This window comes from Peromyscus eremicus, chromosome 8a (genome assembly GCF_949786415.1).
Source record: "Peromyscus eremicus chromosome 8a, PerEre_H2_v1, whole genome shotgun sequence".
Lineage (NCBI taxonomy): Eukaryota > Metazoa > Chordata > Mammalia > Rodentia > Cricetidae > Peromyscus > Peromyscus eremicus.
In genome coordinates, this window is record NC_081423.1 from 387,431 (window position 1) to 411,762 (window position 24,332).

The 24,332-nt window shown below is 45.8% G+C and overlaps 1 protein-coding gene across 4 annotated transcripts in view; it reads left to right on the plus strand.

The window, feature by feature from the left end:
• Myh11 (myosin heavy chain 11) overlaps positions 1-24,332 on the plus strand; it is a 103,786-nt gene that overhangs the window by 24,374 nt on the left and 55,080 nt on the right. For 2 of the 4 annotated variants that reach the window (XM_059269935.1, XM_059269937.1), the window contains exons 4-7: positions 15,623-15,650; positions 20,364-20,466; positions 22,225-22,245; positions 24,016-24,108. In XM_059269935.1, coding sequence (XP_059125918.1) covers positions 15,623-15,650; positions 20,364-20,466; positions 22,225-22,245; positions 24,016-24,108 — 245 coding nt within the window. The remainder of the gene's footprint in view (positions 1-15,622; positions 15,651-20,363; positions 20,467-22,224; positions 22,246-24,015; positions 24,109-24,332) is intronic. The other 2 variants (XM_059269936.1, XM_059269938.1) reach the window with 1 other exon arrangement.

The window sequence follows — 24,332 nt, forward strand, 5'->3', positions numbered from 1 at the left end:
CAGCTCCTCGTATCCATGTCACACAGCTCACAATCAGGGGATCTGACGCTCTCTTCTGGCCTCCATGGACACCTATACTCAGATGCACATAACATATTTATTGAACATAAATATACACATAAATTAAAAATAAAATAAGTCTTTAAAGTACTAGGCCTGGTAACACAGGCCTGTAATCTCGATTATTTGGAAGGCTGAGGCAGGAAGATCATAAGTTCAGGGCCTGTCTGGGCTACAGAGAATTTTTAAGGCCAGTTGGGCAACTTAGTGAGGTCCTGTCTCAAATGAAAAGTGAAAAGTGGGCTGGAGGTGTGGCTCAGTGCTAAGAGTACTAGCCTGGCACTGGTAAGGTAAGGCCTGGGTTCAGTCTTCAGCCCCACACCCCAATACATACTCACAGTTAATTGACTAGTAACAGTCATTCATTTTGGCTATATCTGAACTATCGACCATAAGAACTTACGTTTTCTTAAATTTAGTGTTGTGTTTGTGTGTATATGTGAGCATACCACAGCACACATGTGTAGGTGAGAGAACAACTGTTCTTTCCCTCCGCTGTGGGTTCTGGGGATTGAACTCAGGTCAGCAGGCTTGTGTGGCAAGCAGCTTTACCCACTGAGTCATTTCCCTGGTCCACAAAAGAATTTAAAAGAATCTTTAACAAGTATCATGGAGAAAATCATAAGCTTGGGAAGAATTCTATTCATGCACTTAATGTCTCTTTCACCAATGTGGGATGTCATGTTGATAGAGGATGGATCAGCTAAATCCCTTTCTGAATCTTCAGGGAAGACTGGCCATATCAATGAAGCTAGGTTTGATTGAGCAACCTAGCCTCAATGAATAAGGTGGAAGAGTGATAAGATTCCTGGCATTAACCTCAGGCCTCCACTCATGCTCAGGTCTGCACTGTCCCATGATTTCTTTTTCCTTTGTGATTTATTCTTTTCCCTAGAGTTAGTGCTTAACCTTTTCCTCCACCCCCAATCTGATTTTTCTAGGTACTGAATCACAAGTTCTGCCCCAAATTCTTCTTCTAAAATGTGTTAGCCTCTGTAAGCAGAAGTTTCTGCCCCAACAGCAACTCCCAAATACCTGGCAGCCACTTCCCAAATAATTGACTTGGGGGCTTAATATTACTTATAAATGATTTGCTGGTAGCTCAGGCTTATTACTAATTAGCTCTTACACTTAAATTAACTCATAATTCTTATCTATGTTTAGTCACATGGCTTGGTACCTTTTCTCAGTATGACATTCTTATCTTGCTTCCTCTGCATCTGGCTGGTGACTTCTGACTCCTCTCTTCCTGTTCCCATCATCTTTAGTTTGGTTTCCCACCTATACTTCCTGCCTGTCTACTGGCCAATCAGCATTTAATTAAACCAGTTCAAGTGACAAATCTTTACAGTGTACAAGAGGATTATTCCACAGTATTTCCCCCTTTTTGTCTAATTAAAAAAGGAAGGTTTTTTTGCTTGGTAGTGGTGGCACTCGCCTTTAATCCCAGCACTCAGAAGGCAGTGGCAGGCAGATCTCTGTGAGTTCAAGGCCATCCTGGTCTACAGAGTGAGTTCCAGGACAAGCTCTAATGTTCTATTCATGCACTTAATGTCTCTTTCACCAATGTGGGATGTCATGTTGGTAGAGGATGGTGTGGCTCCAGTGTGACCTCCCCTCCCCCCATGAACCTGCTGTCTTGTGGCATCAGTCAGCTGGCTGACACTTTCTTTACTTACTAATGGCAGAAGTGAAGCCCTATAGCCCCTGCTACCACCTCAGTGCTTCCAGGGTCAGCACTGGGGTATTCACAGGCAGGACTGGGATCACCTGGTTAACACATAAGCACTGAGCATGTGGTATATGGCCACTAAGTTTCTGAGGGACCAGAAACTTCTGAGACCCATGAGTTCTGTTCTGAGTTAGCACAGTGACTGTCATATTAACAGTTCATTTGCTGATGCCTGGTGTGTGGTAGCCATTCAGTATCTGTCAAGTGACTATTAGAGTGGGTTTTTCTTTTCTTTTTTCTTTGGATATGAACAGAGGAGGTGTAGAAGGGCTGTTGGGGACTGGTAAGAGCCCAGATGCTGTAGTTCATGATACTCCTTCCTCAAAGGAAGCTAAGCTCCTTAAGAGGGAGGAGCAAATGGAATGAACATTAAAAATATAGTTTAGGGGACAACTAAGGAGATGGCTTACAGATGACTCAGCAGTTAAAGTGCTTGCTATGCAGCTAAAGGGACCAAAGTGAATGTCAGGGGGCATGGCAGGCCTTCTGTAATTCCAGCCCCAGAAGATAGAGTCTAAAGTTTTGTACTTTATATTATAACTAAGGAAAACTATAATTATAACTATTTAGTCTTCAACTCCATCAAAGACCCCAGAAGGGTAAAATGTTACCTAATGACAGGGACCTCAAGCTGCCTGGGCAGTCACCCAAGGTTCCTCTGCAACATTGGGGCATCATCTTCAGCCTACAGGTCTAGCATATATGACAGACTTTTCTTTGAAGCAGGATTTTTGAAGGACTGTCCTGTCTTGTCTTGGCAAAGTTTGGCAGTCATTTTTTTTGTATCCTGCTTGTCCAATTTGGACAGCATACTGTCAGCAGTCGAGGCAAGGGCAGTTTCTTGCCCAGTGGCTAGCCTTTGCTACAAAGAAGTAAACTCCATATGGAGTTTCTTCAATGCCCATCATCTTCTCTGAAGTAGATTTGTGCTGCCAAGAGCAGACATATCTCACTGTCACGAAAAGCTTTAGGTTATTAAAATATTTTAAATGCCATATTCCATAGGTCTTTGAAGTGTTTGAAGATTACCTATCTATCTGAAATATATCTTTGTATACCTAGAAAACCTAACATGACTATAAGTTTGACAATTATAGATGACTATTAATCTATATTTCTTAATGATATATTACATTTTAAGTGAGTTGCATAAACATAATATCTTAAACAAAGTAGAAATATACAAATAACAAAATTAACTTTAAATTTATATCAATAAACTAAAATCCATACCAATGTAAAATATGTAAGATTAATAATTGTTTTTTGTATTAAAGTAGATTCAATAAGTTACCCTTATCCTATCATTTCTATATCCCCCCTTTTCTTTTCAGAACAAGATCCTTGAATCTAATCTCCTTTGTTTAGCATATTTCCTGACCATTATCTATAACAACTTGTAACCAACTCCCTTTAAACAATAATAAATATCCATAACCCATTTTTTGGGGGGAATGTGAGCATAGTTCTCTAGACTACTTCCTGTTGATTGGGAGTACTGGTACTCTTTGGGGGGACCCTGAGAAAATTCAGGATTATGGTCAAGTCCTGACTGGAGAATTCTGTGAGGCCGGATTATCTCAGCCTGGAAGCTGTTCTGGATGCATAACTCAGAGGAAACTTCAGCAGAGGCACTCTGAAGTGTTGGATCATCTGGGCCATCTGTTCCCATCAGAGATTTTTCAGGGGGTCTTCCTTGATCAAACCTGATTTTTCTTAATCCAAAATGAATCGAAAGCCTCTTGTTTCCTGTGGAAACAAAAGCATAATCTCTTCTCCAAAATAATGTATCTTTTGCCTTAAATTTTGAAGTCAAGGCATTTTCAAAATATATAGGTTGGATTAATACAACATTTATAATCAAATGTCTCTTAGCAGCTGTTGCTCCTTCCTCAGCTGCCAAACAATTCAAGGACAACACAATAACATACAGTATCCAGACTCTCTGTATATTTTACATTTTTATGTGGCTTTTTAAAATATTACTTTACTCCCTTTTCAAGGACTTTATTATTTTAAAACTATATATTTCTTTTTTATGATTGTCTATACCTACTCTTTACTCTCCCAAGTACATGTATATTTTTAAACACACTGTAAACCATTTAGAGGTTGGTTTTTTTTTCTTCATCTGAATCTGTCTTTACTGCATATCTCTGTCCTTTCAGACCACATGAGTCTTTAATCTGCTAAGCAGGCATGGCTAGGACCAAAGCCTTGGCTTTGGCAACTAGCTCCACCCCATTTCTTGGTTCTGAGTGCCTAGCTTCATGGTGGAGGTACTGGCAGGAGCCACATTCAATGCACCAACTCAGGAGAGATTTTTGGTTCATGCTTCCACTGAGTAGTGTGCCACCCACTGCTCATAAACCCCATTTAAGTGTTTGGTAGCAGGGCTTCTTAAAAGAACCACATGGTTTTTGCTGCTAATGCTGAGTCAGGAAGCCAGCTCTTAAAGGAGCCACACCTCTGCTTGCCACCAGCAAATAGAGCCTACCCAAGAAAAAACTGCTACCAAGAAGCCATGCTTGACTCTGTTCTTTTGTGTGTTTAGAATCCTTTTTTAAAGCTTTCTCAGGTTTTATGTGGAATTTCTTGCCAAACATTTGAGCACTACATGTAAGTGAAAATTTCTGTCCCACCAGCAACTCTCAAATACCCAGCAGCCACTTCCCAAATAATTGACTTGGAGACTTAATGTTACTTATAAATGCTTGGCTGGTAGCTCAGGCTTGTTACTAACTAGCTCTTACATTTAAATTAACCCATAATTCTTATCAATGAAGATCCCTGGTGACAGATACCAGTCATGGCTGGTACCTTTTCTCAGTATGACATTCTCATCTTGCTTCTTCTGGGTCTGGCTAGTGACTCCCGACTCCTCCCTTCCTCTCCCCAGCATCCTTAGTTTGGTTGCCCCACCTATACTTCCTGCCTAGCTACTGGCCAATCAGTGTTTTATTAAACTAATTCAAGTGACAAATCTTTACAGTATACAAGAGGAGTATTCCACAGCAAGCCTCTTCTTCAAATGTCTAGAAATGTGTTGATCACATACTGATACTCTGTTCTTGATTATCTTTATTTGAATCTTCCCACCTGTCTTCAACCTCTCCATGACTGATACCTGTCACCAGGGATCTTCGTTGTCATCTTGCAATTCTCCTCTATCCTTCTTTGATGGAGTCCTTTTGTGCTCATTCCTATATATTCTTCTCTCTTGATTTACTCTCCTATTTGAATGCCACCTTTTCCTATACCTTCTTGAAATAAGGCACATGTGCTCTGATGTGTAGAGATCTTGCATATCTAAAAGGCCCCAAATGGCTCAAATAAAGACTAGTTTAGATAGGTATAAAATTTTAAACAAGGTATCATTTTTCTCTTAGAATTCTTAAGGTATTGCTCTGCTGCTCTCTGGTTTCCATTTCATTGTGAGAGTATTGACCCTTTCTGTGTGACCAGTCTTAATTTCATTTACTCTAATCCTTTAAACTCTTCTTCCTCTCTCTGCTCACTGTGGTAGAACTTGTTGTCAATCTGTTTTCCACTGTTCTGAGACTTCACTTCTTGTGGTTTTCCTTGTTTGTTTGTTTCTTTCTTTCTTCATTTCTTTCTTTCTTTGTTTTGTTCATTTGTTTGTTTTGTTTTTCAAGACAGTAGGGGTTCAAGAGGGACACTGAAATGGATTGTTGGAAGTAAGAAGTTTATTTAAAGCTATATTAACACATGGACAAACAGACAGACAGCAGCATGACAAGGGCTCTGAGGAAAGTTAGACCTCAGCACTAGAGAGCCACAGCATGGCAGGGTTCTGAAGGTGTACCTTCTTAAGTTCTCTGGAAAAGGTGAGGGGGAAGATTTTACAACTTGAGCAGGAAATTGGGTAAGGAAGGTGATGTATGGCTCCCACATCCTTTGGTATATCTTAACATTGCAAACTCATCTCCAAAGTAAGAAATCCAGGCATCTGAATTCTGGTAGCTAGAAAGTCATACAGTTCCCTCAGTAGGGCAGCTATGTTGTGGCCTAGGGAGCTGTCTGGTCTGGATTCTAACATTTGTTGTTGTTTCTGTGGGCTTCTCTTTTTTCCTTCCAGTGCTGGCCTTCAAACCTGAGTCTTGTGCATGCTAGTCCAGCATTCTATCACTGAACTACATCCCAACTCAATGAGAATTGTTGTTTCCTGCTTTTTATATGCAAGGAGTCTTCTCAATCTTTTATCAGAAACCTGGAGGCAGACAGGACTCACTTAGGAGCTTTAAAATTCAGTCCTGAAATATTATGGTCCATGTACCATAATTTTACCCTAAATAAAAGCAAAATTAAAATTTAAAGTGACATATACCTTGTTGATCTTGAGGAAACAGCAAATTTTCCCTTGTGTGTGTGTATGCATACATGAGTGTGTGAGTGTGTGTGTCTGTGTGTCTGTGTCTGTACACGTCCCCTGACCATACATGCATGGCTTATTGGTCATCCAACACTATTGTCAACCCCCTTTTAGAGATAAGAATTGAGATTCAGAGAAGTGAAGAACTTTCCAAAGATCAGATAGTGTCAGACTGTTTTGAACTTGGTGCCTGTGACCCCTAGTACCCCTAGAGTTTGCCTGATCCAACAGTGGAACTGAGCTGTCCTTGGCCCCCAGCCCAGGAAAGGCCTTTTGTCCCTATGGGTCTTGCTTCTTATCTGGGTGTTGAAGGCTGAACACTTGGGAACCAGAGCTGGACTCAGCAAATTACAGGCGGAGTGTGAAATGGTGCACTAAGCCTTCTGATAGGACCCTGTGGGTCATCACCAGGGTCCCTGGGGTGAACAGTAGAGGAGGTGTGAAAGGCAGATACGATTTTACTCTAACCTGATGGTGGAGGCCTCAGGAGGTGGGGAGCTGGCTTTGTGTCATCACAAGTGCCTTGTTCTCACCTCATCAGCACCAAGAGGACCCTGTCAGTGATGAAAAAGAAAACAGCTGAGACTCTCAGCTTAGCCCTCTCCAAGCCTAAGCTAAGTCTGGGCAGTGGGCAGGAAGCAGGTCTTTCTGTTCTATGGTTGGCATGCCTTAGGGGAACTGGCCCATGCCTACCTGATCCCCCACAGGCTGGTCTGTAGATGAGGGGAGAAGAGAACAGACACTATCAAACCTGGGCCTGGAGAGCTGATAGGAGCCTCTGCATTTGATAATTTTTAGAGGGTTTCACATGACAAAAGATTGGTCTTAGAATTGAGAGTGAAACCTGGTGACTTTTCTCTTTCTTCAAGGTCATGTAGATGATGTGTCAAAGAGAAAACTGGGCCCAGAGGCAAAAGGACTAGCATAGGCCATAGGTCTTTGTTGCTATTTGTTTTTGCTTTGCTTTTAAAGATTTTTTAAAATGTGTATAGGTATTTTACCTGAGGGTTTATCTGTGCACCATATTGCATGCCTGGTATTCACTAAATCCAGAAAAAGGCACCAGATCCCTGGAACTGGAATTACAGAGAGTTGTAAGCTCTCTGCAAGAGCAACCAGTGCACTTAACCATGGAGCCATCTCTCCAGACCTATTTTTATTTTTATTTTCAAGACAGTCTAGCTATAAGACTTTCATGGCAATCATCATCTGCCTCAGGTCCTTCCTCAGCCTCTTGCTAGGATTATAGACGTATAATTATAGACATATATGAGCACACCCATTTGGGGCTTTAGGTCTTAATCTGTCCAGGCTACTATAACAAAATGCCGTTATAAACAACAGAAATTTACTCCCTGAGGTTCTGGAAGCTGGAAGCCCAGATAAAGGCACGTTACAAGATTCTGGCAAGGGCCCATTTCCTGTTCAGTCTGGTGAAGGCCTATTTCTTGTTCAAAGATGGTGTCCCTGCTGCTATGTCCAAGGGGAAATAAACTCCCTTGGTTGTGTTTTTTTTTTTTTTTAATAAAGACACCAATCCCATCGGTGACCTATCACCTCCAAGGGCCCCACTTCACCTTAAGGTGGAGATTTGCAGGGAGACACAAAGGTTCCAGCTTTGGCATCTTCTAATTACAAAGGGGTTGACCATGGCCATGTACTCTAACCTCCTAATTCAGAGTCATTACTGTCCATAGACACTGCTCTGGGTTGCTAGCTTCAGTCATTCTTCATTCATTTACCCACTCATACATGCATTCATGACAGAGTCATACTATGTAGCCCAGAATGACCTGGAATGTAAAATCCCCCTGCCCTAGCCTCTTAAGGGCTAGAATTACAGACATGCATGGCCACATCTGGCCACAGATCTCTGTTTTCAATGATGAAAATAGGGGACTGGGAGGTAGCTCAGTCAGTAAAGTGAGGACCTGTGCAAAATGAGAACACAATGTGAAAAAGTTGAGTGTGAGAGCTTATAATACCAGAGCTATAGAGGTGCAAACAGGAGGATTTGTGCCTAGCCTGATCAGTGAGCTCCTTGGAAGGGTTTGTGAGAGACCCTGAGAAAGCCAGCACCTGAGGTTCAACTCTGGCCTCCACATACATGTGTGTACATATAAGCATGTACAATTGTGCTAATGACAGTCAATACAGCGCTCACAGCTCTGACCTGTGTCATGGGTAGCTTCAAGCCTTTCTCAATTTGTCTCATAGAGCAGCTTTTTGTGATCCTGAAAAGTTTGGGTTTGGATCTGAAGAAACAGCTGTGCAGCACAGAGGCCACTAGATGGGGAGTGCCTAGTGTCAGGCTGTTGACTCAAAGTTGGCACCCTACAAACATGTCTCCAAGACAGGATGCAGTTGTGCCTCTGCTTCCAGGAAGATTTGTGACTATGCTCAGTTCTGCCTAGTCTGGACTGGCTAGTGCAATGGGGTACAGTGCCTCTAGTTGATTGAGTCTCTGGGCACAGTTGCTCCTCACCTATTTAGCTGCTTCCATAAACAAGTAATTAAAAATTGTTGACTTTATCCATCCACTCCTCCATTTGTCTGTCCATCCCTCCATCCATCTATCCATCCCTTCATCCTTCCTTCCTTCCCTCACCTCCGTTCACCTTTGGTCTATTGAGGCAGGATCTCACTGTAATCCAGGTTGACATTGAATGCGGTATGTAGCTCAGGTTAGCCTCCTGGGTGAGTTAGAGGTGATAAGAAGGCACTGCTCACTAGAGGCTGGTAAGTACAGCACCAGAGAGCTAGCAAGATCAGGTTCTGGTAAGGAACTGTCTCAGCACCTTTTAGCCACAGCTTCATGTGGCTGAAGGGACTGCCTCACTCTTTGGGGTCTCTTGGGTGCGGGCATATGTCCCATTTGTGAGGGTAGACTTAGTGACTAGGTTCCCCCATATAAGTGGAGATGTGAATATCCATGATCTTTGGTGCCCATGGGTTCTTACAGAGACAGGAGGCAGTCAAGACTCTTAAAATTATGAATAAATAGTAAATTCTGAGTTGGAGAAGCAGGCTTGCCTAGGGGAGTAGATTTGAGGTGCCCATACTGGTATGTTGCATCATGTTCCTCATCCAGGGAGCATAAGAAGTATGTGGTCTCCCAGCTGATTGTCTCAGCAGGGTTGAGTGAGGGCCTAACATATGCCACAGCCCTCCCACACACACAGTCTGGTTCAGGGGCAGTTAAGTAGTCAAGTAGTCTCACAGGGCAGAGAAGGGAGGTTCAGGAGCTGAAGGATGCTACCCTGGGGCCTGTCTCCTAAAGTAGGAGACAGTGGATGTCTCCTGGGAGGTGACCATTAACTTGAGATGGGAGAGGCTCCTAGGGCTGGAGGAAGGAGAAGGGGGTAGGTAAGAAAGAGCTGAGCCCCCAGAGGCCATCAGAGTCCCCGGTCCCTCAATGGTCCAGTTCTAAGGGTAAGAAAATGCTTCCCTAGGCCCACTGCAAACCTATCTGAGTCTGCCAGAGAGAATGCAGAAGAGGGGAGGGGCCAGGTCCTCAGCAACAGGGGCGGAGGGGATGGTGGTGGGGTGGTGGTGGTGGTGGTGGTGTGTCAGGGCTGCAGAATCTATCTCTCTGTGGCTCAGTGTCTTTGTTGTCTACTCCAGGTGGCCTGAGGATCACTCTGAGCCATGCCTGAACCTTAGCTGTCAGCTGCCCTGGTGTCAAAGGAGAGTCAGGGTGACAAGTTTGCACGAGCTTCACAGAGTGTGTAAAAATCTTCTGGAAGCCAACTTCTTGGGAGATTTGGACTAGGGAGTCACATTCTTTGGGCTTGCGGTCCCCTCCCTCTCTCATATCTACAGCTGGCTGGTACAAGAAGAAGGAAGAGAGGCGTGGAGCCTGGGATGCTTTCCCAGCTCCACTTGGCTTTCTCCTTTTATGGATAGCCTGCACGCCTCAGCTTCAGCAGCCAGTCAACAAGAACTCCAGCTGGGGATCAACTGAAATAGCCAGTCTGTGAGACTCTGGGCTGCTGGGCACCTCCAGGGAGTCCTGGCCTGCTATGCCTCAGTGGGGGTGAGCCCACTCCCCACAAGCACATCCCAAGACTCAGACATCCAAAGACAAGCCCCCAGGCCAGGTAGGAAGAGTAGACCTGGGCAGATTAGTGATGGGGGTGAGGTCCCAGGACCCAGAGTCTTCAGCTAGAAGCTGAGTCACAGCAGGGCTGTCATTGCCCATGGGAACTGCTTTGGTCAGGCCAGGGATGCTCTGCCCACCCCCACCTGACCCCCATCCCTCCTGCACTCCTACATATCCTTGACATAGTTCAGTTATAAACACAGCCTGGAAGGCTTCTTGTCATTCTGGGAATCCACAGAGGTATCCTGAGGTCTGTGCACTGGTGCATGTCCTGGTTATAAGTGTGACTACAGCCCTCAATCATTTCTTTGCCCATTTGGCTCCTCTCTAAGTCAGTGTTCTGACTGCAACAACTCTTATGGAACAAAGCATTTGACTGGGACCTTGCTTATAGTTTAGTCCATGATCATCATGGTGGGAAGCAGACAGGCATGGTACTGGAGCAGTAGCTGGGAGTTTTACATCCCGATCTGCAGGCAGAGAGAGACACTCACCCTGGCATGGGCTTTTGAAACCTCAAATCGCCCCTCCCCATGCACCTCCTCCAACAAAACTACACCTCCTCCAATCAGGCCACAACTCCTCCAGTCAGGCCACACCCACTCAAAAAGGTCACACCTCCTAATCCTTCCCAAACAGTTCTACTAACTGGTGATTAAACATTCAAATATATGAGTCTATGAGAGCCATTTCCATTAAACCACCACAACTCCCACACTGTGCCATCAGCGCCATCAACTATGTAGAAGCAAGAAACAGTGGCTCTTGTTGGCTTGTGTTTCCAGGGCCTGGTATACAGCAGAGCTTAGAGGTGGTATAAGTCAAGTGTGGTGGTAGCGCCAGAAATCCCAGCTCCCAGGATGTAAAAGCAGGAAGATTGTGAGTTTGAGGTCAGCCTGGGCTACATAACTGTCTCAAAAATAGAAAAAAGGAGGGAGTAAAAAATTAATTGTGTTTTTTAAAAGCTTTATTCTGATAAAATGTACCTAGCATAAGTAAATCAATTTTAGATATGCAAGTCACACCGGGCTGTGGTGGTGCACGCCTTTAATCCTAGTACTTTGGGGACAGAAGCAGGTGAATTTGAAGTCAGCCTGGTCTACAGAGTGAGTTCCAAGATAGCCAGGCATACACACAGAGAAACTCTGTCTCAAAAACCAAATAGATAAATAAATATGCAAGTCACAGGTCATTAGTGAGTTGTTACAGGATATGGAGCTGTCAATGTAACTTAATTAAAATTCGTTATCCGCCGGGCGGTGGTGGCGCACGCCTTTAATCCCAGCACTCGGGAGGCAGAGCCAGGCGGATCTCTGTGAGTTCGAGGCCAGCCTGGGCTACCAAGTGAGTCCCAGGAAAGGCGCAAAGCTACACAGAGAAACCTTGTCTCGAAAAACCAAAAAAAAAAAAAAAAAAAAAAAAAAAAAATTCGTTATCCTCCCCCAAATCTTGTACTCATCGAGGTCACTCCACATTCTCACCCAGCCTCAGGCAATTATTCAAGTTTGCCTGTTATGGACAAGTAAAGTGAATGGAAACTTTTCATTAGTCACATTCTGGGACTGGCTTTTTTCGCTTGGTGTAGTCTTTTCAAGATTCACGACTGCTGTAGCAGGTGTCAGCACTTTTCCTTTCCATGGATGAATAATAGCTCATTGAATGGACATACCACATTTTTTAAATCCATTCATCAGGTGAAGGATATTTTCTTTCCTTCGTCTTTGAGGTGAATGTAAATATAATGCTACACAGTCCTTTGTTTGTTTGTTTGTTTGTTTTTACCAACTTGAGAAAGAAAATAAGAACAACACTGTATGTCATATACGTTCTTCCAAATGTACTGAAAATCTAACAGGTTAAATAATGATCATGGGGAGGTTAGTTGCTACAATAGATAGAATCTTTGGTCAAAGGGAGCCAGAGAGAACATGAAGCCTTTGCAGAATTAGAAAAAGACACCTCTCTCTCAAGATGCTTTTCTTCAATCTGCAAGCCAGTGGTTTTCATGAACATACAAATCTCCAACAATCTCCACTATAGTTAGACAGTGTGAAATTTGTACTACTGTGCAGGGCAGCCCTGCAAGTGAGGTGTACAGTAATCAGATTCCTGTCTCAGCCATAGAGAAGTGTGGAGGCAGAGATAATATCATGGAGGTGCTGACTTTCAGGTAATATTTCAAAAGCTGAAAATAAGTACTCAAATAAAAACTTCTCTGTGAAAATCTACAGCAGTACAATTCACAGTAGCCCAAAGGTAGAAACAACCCACATTTCCATCCATGGATGAATAAAATGTAGTCTATCATATAATGGAGTATTACTTGGCTGTGAACAGGATAAAGTAGTAATATATAGTACAAATCAGATAACCTTCCCAAACATGAAAGAAGCCAGGCATGAGAGGAGGTGCTGTGTGTCTCTACCTGTGTAATACCCAGAGCCAGTGAACATGTGCACACAGATACAGACTAAGCATGTGGGTTACCAAGGGTGAGTGGGAGTGGCTGATTGATGGTAATGGCCTAATGGGTATAGGGTTTTATTTGGGAGTAACAGAATGTTCTGGAACTAGATAGAGGTGGTACTCATGTGATGTTATGAATATCCTAAGTACTCAAAGTTACTTGTTTTGAGCTGGCTCATGTCCTGTGAATTTCACAGTCATGATTAACAGAAGGACCTGAGTGGACAAGGAGATGTGTGTGGGGCAGAAGGTCTTGTTCTACCTTTTAAAAATTTATGAATTACATTTACTGATTTTGTGTATGTGCACAGGCATGTATGGAGGTCAAAGGACAACTTGTGGGAGTCAGTTCTCTCCTTCTACCATGTGGACCCCAAGGTTGCTCAGGTCTTCAGGTTTGGCCACAGGCACCTTTACCCACTGAGCCATCCCCTCCCTGGCCCTCTTAAAGACTGGGCTCAGAGAGGAAACTGAATGCCCCAGCTATGGAAAGTCCAGGCAAGCTCCCTAGGGTCAGCTCAACAGCTGACCCAAAGAAGCACTTCTTTTGCCCAGAGCTGTGCTTCCCACGCTTGTGTTTCCTATGGGAACATCCTGGGCCAGAGAGCTGCCAGTGGCCTGCAGCACAAAGACTGCTCCTCCTTCTGGGAGGCCTAGGAGCCTCTGACCCTATAAATCTCTCCTGATCAGGGTCTAGCTCTTGCCAGGTTGCTGAGAAAGCCTGGCTCCCTCCTCAGGTCAGATGGAAGAAGCCCATGGTCTGCCAATACTTAAGGCCTTCCTTAAAATAATGTCGGTCAGGGCTGGCTGGGGACACAGCTCAGAGAGCAAAGTGCCTGCCTAATGTGCATGAGGCTGCCATCCCCAGTGCTGCATGAACAGTGAGTGCTGGAGACCTGGTATCACAGAACTGAGGAGATAGAGACAAGAGATCAGACATTCAAAGTCATCCCAGGCTACATAGTGAATTTGAGGCTAACCTGGGCTACATGAGACCCTGTCAGGTCATCAGGCTGTAGAGACATTCTTGCTACCTGGGTTCTAGTCACAGGGCACTGGTTCCTCCAGCCCTCACCTCAATCAGATTATGACGGGCTTCCTTCCTTTCTTCCTTCCTTGCTTGCTTTATTATTTCTTCTCTTTTCCTCCCTTTCTTACTCCTCCCCCTCCCTCCCCCTCTTTCTTTCTTTCTTTCTTTCTTTCTTTCTTTCTTTCTTTCTTTCTTTCTTTCTTTCTTTCTTTCTTTCTTTCTTAAGATAGGTCTCACTATGTAGCCCTGGCTGGTCTGGCCTGGAACTCACTACATAGCCAAGGATGGCTTTGAATTTCTGATTTCCTGCTCCCATTATCCATCTATCCATCCTCCTATCTGTCCTCTGATCTGTCCATCTGTCTGTCTGTCTATCTATCTGTGATCCATTCAAAACAGATAACTGGGCGCTCAACTATCTGGCTGGCATTGGAGGTCCGGTATCCCATAGACCAGGAGCTCTGCAGTAAAATGAGGCTGAGGGCCACTGTGCAAGAAATAGATGTGAAAGATGCTACCTAGGGCATTGCCCATGAGGTGTGGCATTCTGGTGTCTCTGCTCTTGACTGCTGGTTAGAGTGTTGGTTGCTGTTCCCATGTCCCTCCTTGGCTGGCTGGCTGGGACACTTTCTGAGTAGAAGCTGTCAGTGATGCTTGCTTGATCTTTGATCTCATAATGTCCTGTGTATCAGAGGGTGGGGTGTCTCTGGTACTAGGCATCAGGCACTGACCTGTCAACTTCCAGAGAGCAGAGCCTACATAGGAGCTTTTAGACATGTGGGAACACTGGCATGGGTAGGAGAAGGCATAAGGACAGAAACCAGGGGCTTAGAAGGAAGCAAGAGAGGCCTCTGTGCTACATGCCCATCCCTAACCAAGTGAAGACTCTAAGTCAGATGTCCAGTCAGCTCAGCTCTGGGTACAATCTTAACTCTCCCCTGGGCACAAAAGGAGACACTCCAAGACTTATTAGGGTTGCTATTGCTGTGATGAAACATCATGACCAAAACAATGTGGGAGGAAAGTATTTATTTGCTTATGCTTCCACATCACTGAAGGAAGTCAGGGCAGGAACCTGGAGGCAGGAGCTGATAGCCATGGAAAGGTGCTGCTTACTGGCTCACTCCTCATATCTTGCTCAGCCTACTTTCTTATAGAACCCAGAACCACCAGCCCAGGGATGGCACCACCCAGAATGGTCTGGGCCCTCTCACATCAATCATTAATTAAGAAAATGCCTTATAACCAGATCTTAAAGAGGCATTTCTTCAGTCGAGGTTCCCTCCTTTCAGATGGCTCTAGCTTATGTTGAGTTGGCATACTAATAGCCATCATAGCTTTCTAGGATGGCAGGGGTAACATGGGGACAGATGTAAAGGAACCTGCATTGCCCCCACCCCCGCAAGGAGAGAAATGAGTGCTGGTGCTCACAAGCCAGGGCCGTCCACCACAACACTTCACAGCTGATGGAGCTGACAGAGCAAGCTAAAACACTTATCCTAGGCCTCAGAGCAGAGACCTATGGTCACAAGGGTACCTGGCCAGCCTGAACACCCCAGTCTATAACCTAATCAGGATAGGGGAGGCTCTGGGTCCCCCAGAGCTGGTGTGGCTGGGGGTCTGTGGCCTCCTAAGTGCATCAGGCTCAAGCCTCTTTCAAGGGCCACCTCAGGGACTGTGGCTGTCCTCATGGGTTCACTTTGGCCCCTTGTGTTCTGGGCATCCAGTACAAATGGCCCTTGGCCACCTCCAGTCTGGCCAACATGTGAGAGCTTGAGCCATGTCCAGACCCTTAGATTCAGGGCTTGATCTAATTCACACTGTTTTCTCTGTTTACAGATCGCGAAGACCAGTCCATTCTGTGCACGTAAGTGAATCTGTTCTTCCTTTGTTGTTTACTGAAGACAAAGATCACCAGGGTGGGATCTTTGATGTGTTCACAGTTGAATTACCCAGTCCTGCCCTGTCACAGGGCTCATGTAGTGGAAACCAGTATGCTCAAATGCTTAAGGATGCCTGGTATCGTTCTATTTTTAATTACACTTCATATATTTATTGTGCATGTGGGGGAGTGCACAAGTGTCACGGTGCATGTAGAGGTCAGAGGACAACTTTGAGAAGTCATTTCTCTCCAACCATGTGGGTCCTAGGGATCAAACACAAGGCAGCAGGATTGATAGCAGGTGCCTTTACCTGCTGAGATAGCTCACCAGCCTATGTATTAGTTACTTTTACACAACATCTAGCATAACCAACTGGAAACAGGAAAGATTTATTGATGTTGTGCTCATGATTTCAGAGGGTTTGGTTCATAGCATTCAACCCAGTTGCTTGGGCAGAACGTCATGGTGGTTGGAGAGTGTGTGTGTGTGTGTGTGTGTGTGTGTGTGTGTGTGTGTGAGAGAGAGAGAGAGAGAGAGAGAGAGAGAGAGAGAGACAGACAGACAGACAGACAGACAGACAGACAGACAGACAGACAGACTAAGGAGAGAGGAAGGTGTCATTACGGGGGACCTCTGTCTAGGGATGAAGAAGTAAGAAGCTCACACTGTAAAATCAATAGACATGGCCAACCAGGGCCCAGTGGTCTTTGTTTGTATTTTGTAAACAGTGTTTTATTGAAACATATCTGCAATCCACTTGTTTACACAGCTGCTTCCACACTAGAGTGGCCATGCCAAGTTAGGTATGATGAGGCTCCATGGCCCACTATCTTAACTTGCTTTCTATTGCTATGATAAAACACCACAACCAAAAACAACATGAGGGGAGATGAGGGTTATTTAGTTTATATCACAGTCCACATCCTAATTCATCACCAAAAAAAGTCAGAGCAGGGCCCTAAGACAGGGACTGATGCAGGCAGAGACCATAGATTAGCACACCTCATGACACCGACAATGGGCTGGGCCCTCCCACATCTGTCACCACTTAAGGCAAATATTAAGGAGATTTTTTCTCAATTAAGAGTCCCTCTTCCCAGATATGTCTAGGTTTGTGTCAACCAACGTAGTTGGTTGACAGAAACCAACCAGGACACCCACAAAGCCTGAAATGATTGCTATGCATCCCTGTACAGAAGTGGCTTGCCTGCTCCACACCTAAACGGGAAAATGTGGTGGGGCTTATGGGTTGGCACAAGAACCAATGATGGAGATCATGGTACAGACAGAGCACATAAGTGTAAGGGAGGAACAGCAGCTATGTTTGTATGCCAGTCACCATACTGAGTGCTGTGTTCTCTTGATTAACCATCACAGTGGTCATATGGAATGCTTGGATTACACTTATTTTGTGGGTAAGGAAGCAGAGGCACAGAAGGTTAATGGACTTACGAGAAGCCATGCAGGTGACTGGTTGAGTGGATATTTGAACTCAGGCTGTCTGATCCCAGGAGCCCCTGTGCCATTCAGCTAATGAGGACTATAGGGGATGAACATATTGAGTTCAGATAGTATTCAAAATGAGTGCTATCTAACTGGGCTTTACAGGATGTGTAGGAGTTGGACACCAATACCAGAGGACACAGCCAGCTTGCATTAGGGGTGGGACTTAGGAGGAGTTGTGAGTATGCAGCCAATTTGGCTCCTTAGTGAGGCTGACAACAGCCCATAATGAGCTTTTAGTGATGTTCAACTTGGAGAGGCAGGACTACCCCATAGTGTTAAGTTTATGCAAATGAGAATGTACAGTTCCATGATGAGAAGTCATTAAGAATTTTCAGACCCTTCCATCAAGCACAGAGATTTTCTCAGAATGTCCCCATGAAACTGTACAGGTCACATACACCAAGGGAGTGTCCCCATGAAACTCTACAGGTCACACATACCAAAGGAGTGTCCCCATGAAACTGTACAGGTCACACATACCAAGAGAGTGCCCCCGTGAAACTGTACAGGTCACACACACCAAAGGAGTGAACACAGCTGTGGATCATGACAAATCCAGTTTCATCTGACTAAGCCAGGGGCCCCCCAGGAATGGGAAGCTGGGGACAAGTTCCTCAGAACCATGACAGGGGCTTGGATGGGGACAGCATTGTCACGCAGAGTTCCAGGGTCACCAAAGCAGAGATAGGCATGTTTCTGGAGCCACTCAGAGCCTGCCAACTTCAGATGCCTGGAGCCTGAGACTTGGGTGTGTTCTTTGGCAAGGCCATCTAAGACAATTTATTTTTATCAGAAACACTTGGAAATAGTTGAGCCTAGAGGACCAAGGGGAGGGAAGGGTTCCCAGAGTCTGTTCCTGCTGATGTCCTCCCTGTGGTCAGGAGCAGAGACAGAAGGCCAGATGGAAAAGCATGGATGGTAGGAAGTGGAACAGAACAGGACGCCGACGTGCCAATCATGAGGCTCAGAATGCAGAACTTTCCCTCCCTTCCCTGACCAAGATCCTTCCCCTTCAGTTGAAAGGGAAGTTTATCCACTATTTTGACATTAGCTCAACTGAAGTAATTTATACTATGTTGTACACAACTGAGTGGCTTAGTTCTTTGATCCCTGATTTCAGTTTCAGAGTCCAAGGCTGAGATGTCCCTCTGTCTTTCCCTCTCATTTATCAAAATAAAAAAGTGGGAGGAAAAAAAAAAGTGGGAGGAGAAAGAATATGGATTGTCTTATTATTTAGATCTGAGTTCAAATTTCATTCCCCTTCTGTTTTCTGTCCATGGGAGTACCTGGAACTAGATCAGTTTACTTCAGTGTCTCTAAGCCTCAGTTTCCCCAAGAAGGTGGTGAGAATAATCATGAAGTTCCTCATTAGATGGCTGAGAGGATTAAAGGTACTGAAGTGAGGGGACAAGTTTGTTTTTGCTCTTTTGAGGGGCCTGCCACCCAGCTTCCAAATAAATCACACATGGCTTATTCTTACTTATAAATGCCCAGCCTTAGCTTGGCTTGTTTCTTGCCAATTTTTTCTTAAATTACCCTGTCAGTCTTTTGCCTCTGGGCTTTTACCTTTCTCTTACTTCTTAATCTTACTTTTACTCTTACTCTGTGGCTGACTGTGTAGCTGGATAGCTAGCCCCTGGTGTCCTCATCCTTCTCTGACTACTTCTTCTCTTTCCTCCCAGATTTCTCCTTCTATTCATCCTCTCTGCCTGACAGCCCTGCCTATTTCTCTCTCCTGCCTATCCCTCCCAAAACAGTACCACCTGTTAGGGACTGTGTTCAGACACTGCCTATGCAGAACAGTTCTCATTCAAACTGTGTCCAGTTCAGGGGTAACAGGAAGCTGGCATGAAGCATTGTTTCTGGACAGTGGACTCTGTGGGGCCAGGCTAGATACTCAGAGCAAGTAGTTGCTCTTTCTTTTCTCTTTTCTCCAGCCTGAGTGAAGTCACTGAGGTATCCTTGGCTGAGAAAGTTAATTTCTTTCCTTCTATTTAGGGAAAAGAGCAGAGCTATGTTCAACTGGGCCTTTGGCTCAGCCCAGAGAACCCCAAGCTGACCTTTGCATGGATGAACTTTTTTCCAGACTTTAAAAAAAGTCCCTCTTATATCGTGAAATATGAAGTGAGCTCAGAAAATGAGAGCTTTTGAGCAAAGAAAAGAAAAACAAACAAAAAATCTGGGCGGAAGATGATGCAGAAAGAACGTGAGTAGAGACCCCATCCTTTCTTCTTAGCAGACATGAGGAACCAGAGGTGGTACTGGAGCTCATGGGTAGAGAAGCCCCACTGCAGTGATCTCTGGTGGCTCAAGATGGCCGCTCCTCATGCTCCAGAAGGAGTCTTCTCATTAGGCCATCAGTGCACCACCAGTGGGAAGCTATCAGCTATATGCACATTAGTGTAAATTGCTCCAACCAAAGAAGCCCTTTGGTACTTGTCTGAGATTATCAGCTAGCTGCCTGATATTAAAGGGATTCTGCTGAGGATGGAGGGCCTTGCTTCTGCTCAGTGACTCATGGGATAAGACATTCTTTTCTCTAGAGTCTCTGCCTTAGGCTCTGCTTTTCTGGAAGGTTCTCTCTCTTCCTTGGAAGCCTCTTTCTTGTCCAGCTCTTCTGAGTAAAATTTGCTGACAATGCCTCTTAGCAGACGGTGCTGAACAGACCAGAGTTTGATCCTTTGTAGCAGAGTTCAGGTTCTTCTTCCCTCTTCTTCTGGGCTCTTTCTTGCATTATTTCTAGAAGAATACACTGGCTTGTGGGCCTGAGTCTACTTGGGTTCATTTGGTCTGGTGAAAAACCCAAGCTCAAGCTGAAGAAATGGTTCAGTGGGTAAAGTGTTTGCTGTGAGCTTGAGGACCTGAGTTCAGATTCTCAGGACCCATGTTAAAAAACATTAGCCAGAGTGATGAGCTTGTACCCTCAGCAATGGGGAGACACAGATAGACGGAACCTTGGGGTTCACTGCCAGCCAGCCTAGCCTAACTTATGAGTTACAGCCAGAGAGTGACCTGCATGGTAACTGAGGTTGACCTCTGGCCTCTATACATATGTACACAAACTTTTACCCAAACATATGTGCACCTGCACACACAAACAGCCAGCTAATGCCTCTTCCAGGAGAAGACTCAATTTCCCCACTCTGAGGGTTCTGCCTGGCTTACAGGGTCATCATACTCATGTCTTTCAGAGGTGAGTCTGGAGCTGGGAAGACAGAGAACACGAAGAAAGTAATCCAGTACCTGGCTGTGGTGGCGTCCTCCCACAAGGGCAAGAAAGACAGTAGCATCACGGTAAGTGTCAAGTGCTGTCACCAAGGCTACACCTAGTCTTAGCTGACTTGAGTGAATAGAACACTAGAGAGAGAACTCAACCTGTGCCCCCAAGGTTGGTCCCCCTGGGTGGAGCATGCTGGCTCTGGGGACCCCCTCCCCTTGCCATGGCTACTTGGTCCCAGCAGTCTGGGGATTGAGCCTCCTCTACTGAGGTCTTCCATGAATACTTCTTAGCAGTGGCCCTACTAAATCTAGTTACTGTGAATAGATTTCCTGCTGTGGGGACTGTCCTACAAACTCCAGTGTTCCTGCTCCCTGGCCTTTGTCCCTATATGCCACAGTATATTTGGAGCCAGCAAATATGCCCCACACACTGTCCCTAGGGGGTAGGGCTCAGTCCCAAATTGGAACGACTCTATGTCCCACCCCCAGGGGAGATGGATGCTGGGGTCACTCAGCATGGGTCCCTGGTCCACTGTTGGCTGAGGCTCTTTCTGTGAGCCACACACCACAAGGATGAGGTCCTGCAGGGACATGTGGTTACACTGACAGGGACAGAACCAAAAAAACAAAAACCCCACAAAGGCCCCACACTGGCCCAGTAGGAGGGAGACTTAGAAGGAAAGTAGAGGGAGTTTCTAGAACCTTCCCTTACTTTTCTTCCTCTCTTCCATTTGCATTCCTCATCTGTCCCATGTGGGACCCTGGGTCCAGTCAGTACCTCTGTATGGATGCTGGGAACAGGGGATGACAGCATCTGCCACCCTGCATCTTGCTTCCTGTTCTTAGGAGTGACAGACTGGCACAGTGGCCAGTGAGCCTGGAGCTCTCAGGGACTTGGGGTGGGGGCTGGCTATGTCCTGGGATACTTTTCCCTTTAAACAAGCCCGGGACTATAGGCTAGCCTGTTAGGGTTATGTGTAGGGAACACTGGCCTGAGCTTGTGTGACAGAGAGAATCCCACTTCTCCCCCACCTAGCCTTTTCCTATATAATGAAAACAAGACATAACAGTTAGGATGGCCCAGCTTTATGAGGGCTGGATATTCTCTCCCTGCATATTCAGACACATTTCTTCACCCATCAGATCAGAGGCCAGTGGGGGGGGGCACCTGGGGCTCAATTGGTAGAGTGCCTACCTAGCAGGCACAAAGCCTTGGGCTCATCCCCAGCATCCCATAAACCAGTGGTAGTGTACACTGTAATCCAACACTTGGGAGGTAAAGGCAGGAGAACCAGAAGTTCAAGTTCATCTTCAGCTATCTAGTAAGTTTGACACCAGCCTGGGATACATGAGACCCTGTCAAAAAAGGGAGGGAGGGAGACAGGGAGGGAGAGAGGAAAGAAGGAAGGAGGGAAGGAGGGAAGGAAGAAAGGAAGGAAGGAAGGAAGGAAGGAAGGAAGGAAGGAAGGAAGGAAGGAAGACAGACAGACATCCACTGAGGCCAGCAATTAGGAAATGAGATGCCTGGCAGTTGTGATGGTATGAACCTGTGATCCCAGCACTCAGGAGCTGAGGCAGGAGGATCATGAGTTCAAAGTAAGCCTGGCTATACAGTGTCTCAAAAGGAATGAAGGGAACAAGGGAGGGAGAAGGGAGAGAAGGAAGGAGAGGCTAGAGTACAGTAGAAAGGAAGGAGCTGATCCCTGTGGGCTGGGGCTGGTAGCAGTGGCAGCAAGGAGGAGGAGCTCCACCCAGGGCTCCCACTGTCGGGTGGGCTTGGGTGTGAAGGCAGAAGCACTGATGTCTGTTTCATACTGTGCTGTCTCACTGCAGCAAGGCCCATCTTTTGCCTACGTGAGTAACAGAGTGTTCCTGGTGTGACGGGAGGCACCGAGTGGATTAAGACCTGCATGCATCTGTTGCACCCACGGGCCCCCTAGTGGATGTGAGAGTAGGGCAAACCCCTGAGTTCCTGGCCCCAGACTAGTAGAGGCACCAAAATATCATGGAGTGCGTGGGTGAGGGTGGGAGTGATGCCAGAGCGCAGAGTGGGGCATGTTAGCTGACCAGAGGCTCCTGCCAGAATCCCCAGGGCTGCACTCCAACCTGGATGGATTTCCCCAGTTCAAAATAAACCTCATCCCTTTCCACAATGTGCCTGCCATCAGTTTCCCAACACACTGAACCATCCCATCTGTTGAGCATCTCAGGACCATTAGGCTCCAGAGTGGCCCTGGCTTGGTCAGTGGGAAACCCAGCCAGGGCAAAGCTACCTTCCCTGCCTTCCTGCCCCAGCTCTGTCCCCTGCACCTGTGTGTCTTTGTGCATGTGTGTGTCATACATGTCTCTTCTCCTGCATGCCAGTTGCCTCACCCAAGACATCTTGGGTTTGTGATGCACTAGCTTTGGTGGCTAGGTAAGGCCCCAGCTGTGCCGCACACAACCTGGCCTTGCATGGACCTCTGCATATGTGAACTGGACTCTGGGCTGTCACATGGGTCCCAGCCTAGAAGAGACCCTCCAGCATGTTCCATGTCACCTAGTCTGTTGTAGGTAGATGCTGGGCCACACAGTACTTTGTCTCAGACAAGAAGCTGAATGTTATTTGACATAGACTATGTAACCTCTGCCAAGTCAATTAACGATTCTGGAGCACAGTCTCAATACCCATCAGATGAGGTCTCTATGTTCAAAGCTCTCCTTGGAAGGCCTTTCAATATGCCTGCTAAAAACCTCTTTGCAGAAGAGGGAGCTTTGTGGGGAAACTGGATCCCAAGTCTGCAGGTAGATGCAATTACTCCAAGTTTCCTCCTACTAGCCAAGGAAAGTAGATGACTCTTCTTGTCAATTTCTCTAGTGGACCAGGTCCACTTGGTGCTGGGGTTTCCATGAAGATAAGGCCTTCTGCATTTTATTTTGCAGGCTGCATTCCGGGGGGATGGCCAGGCAGCAGCAGTAGCCACTGCCTTCTGTGGTTTGACATCTCTTTGCTTTCCCGGCATGGCTTACTTTGTTGGCCCTTTCCTTACCTCCATTAATCTCATGATTGCATTTGCACACAGGAGCCCTGCAGAGGGGCCTGGGGGGCTGCACGCAGTCTCAGCTGCATTTAATGTGCTAGACAGAGTTCGTGCAGCTTCAAGGCTTCATTCTGCAGCTGCTGAAAAGGATTTCTGGCGGGTTTGGAGCCTCCCAAAGTATCTTCCATAGGAAACATCAGAAGTCCAGGCCTGCCAAGTGAAATGCTGCAACTTTTAAATTTTGCACTTAAGCTGTCAGAAAGTTGTAGTAGCTTAGCTTGAAGAAGGCAGACCTGAACTGTGATATCACCAAGGACAGCAGGCAGGTTGTACATTGCACACTCCTAGGGGTGCCATTAATGGGGTTGTAAGCATCCCAGCATTGTATGATATAATGACCTTTGTCTCTGGGAAGCAGTCTTTCTAGGGAGCAGATAACTTCTTCTCTGTCAGAAAGTTCTTGTGAACAGATCCTGTACATCTGAATGGGACATTTGGGGCCTAGGAGGAGCCGAAAACAGAACAGAGCCTGTGGCCAAAGGGCAGAGCTTTATATCAGGTCCTAGGTTGTGTTCCCCCATAACTAGATGTGAATGACTTTTAGGGGGAGCTGGAAAAGCAGCTTCTACAGGCGAACCCAATCCTGGAGGCTTTCGGCAATGCAAAAACTGTCAAGAATGACAACTCTTCTCGCTTTGTAAGTAGCAGAGCTGTATGGGCTTTTCTGGAACTGATGTGGGCACCCTAATGTCACGTATCCCCCAAGAACACATACTGGAAGAGTATAAGGGCCCTCTGGGACTAAAGGACTAGAGGCAATAGAGGACAACCACATTTGTTCCCAGTCCTTATGTCCCAAGGGCTCCTGTCCTCATTCATTCACTCAACAATCATTGAGCATCCATTCTCAGTTAGGCATTA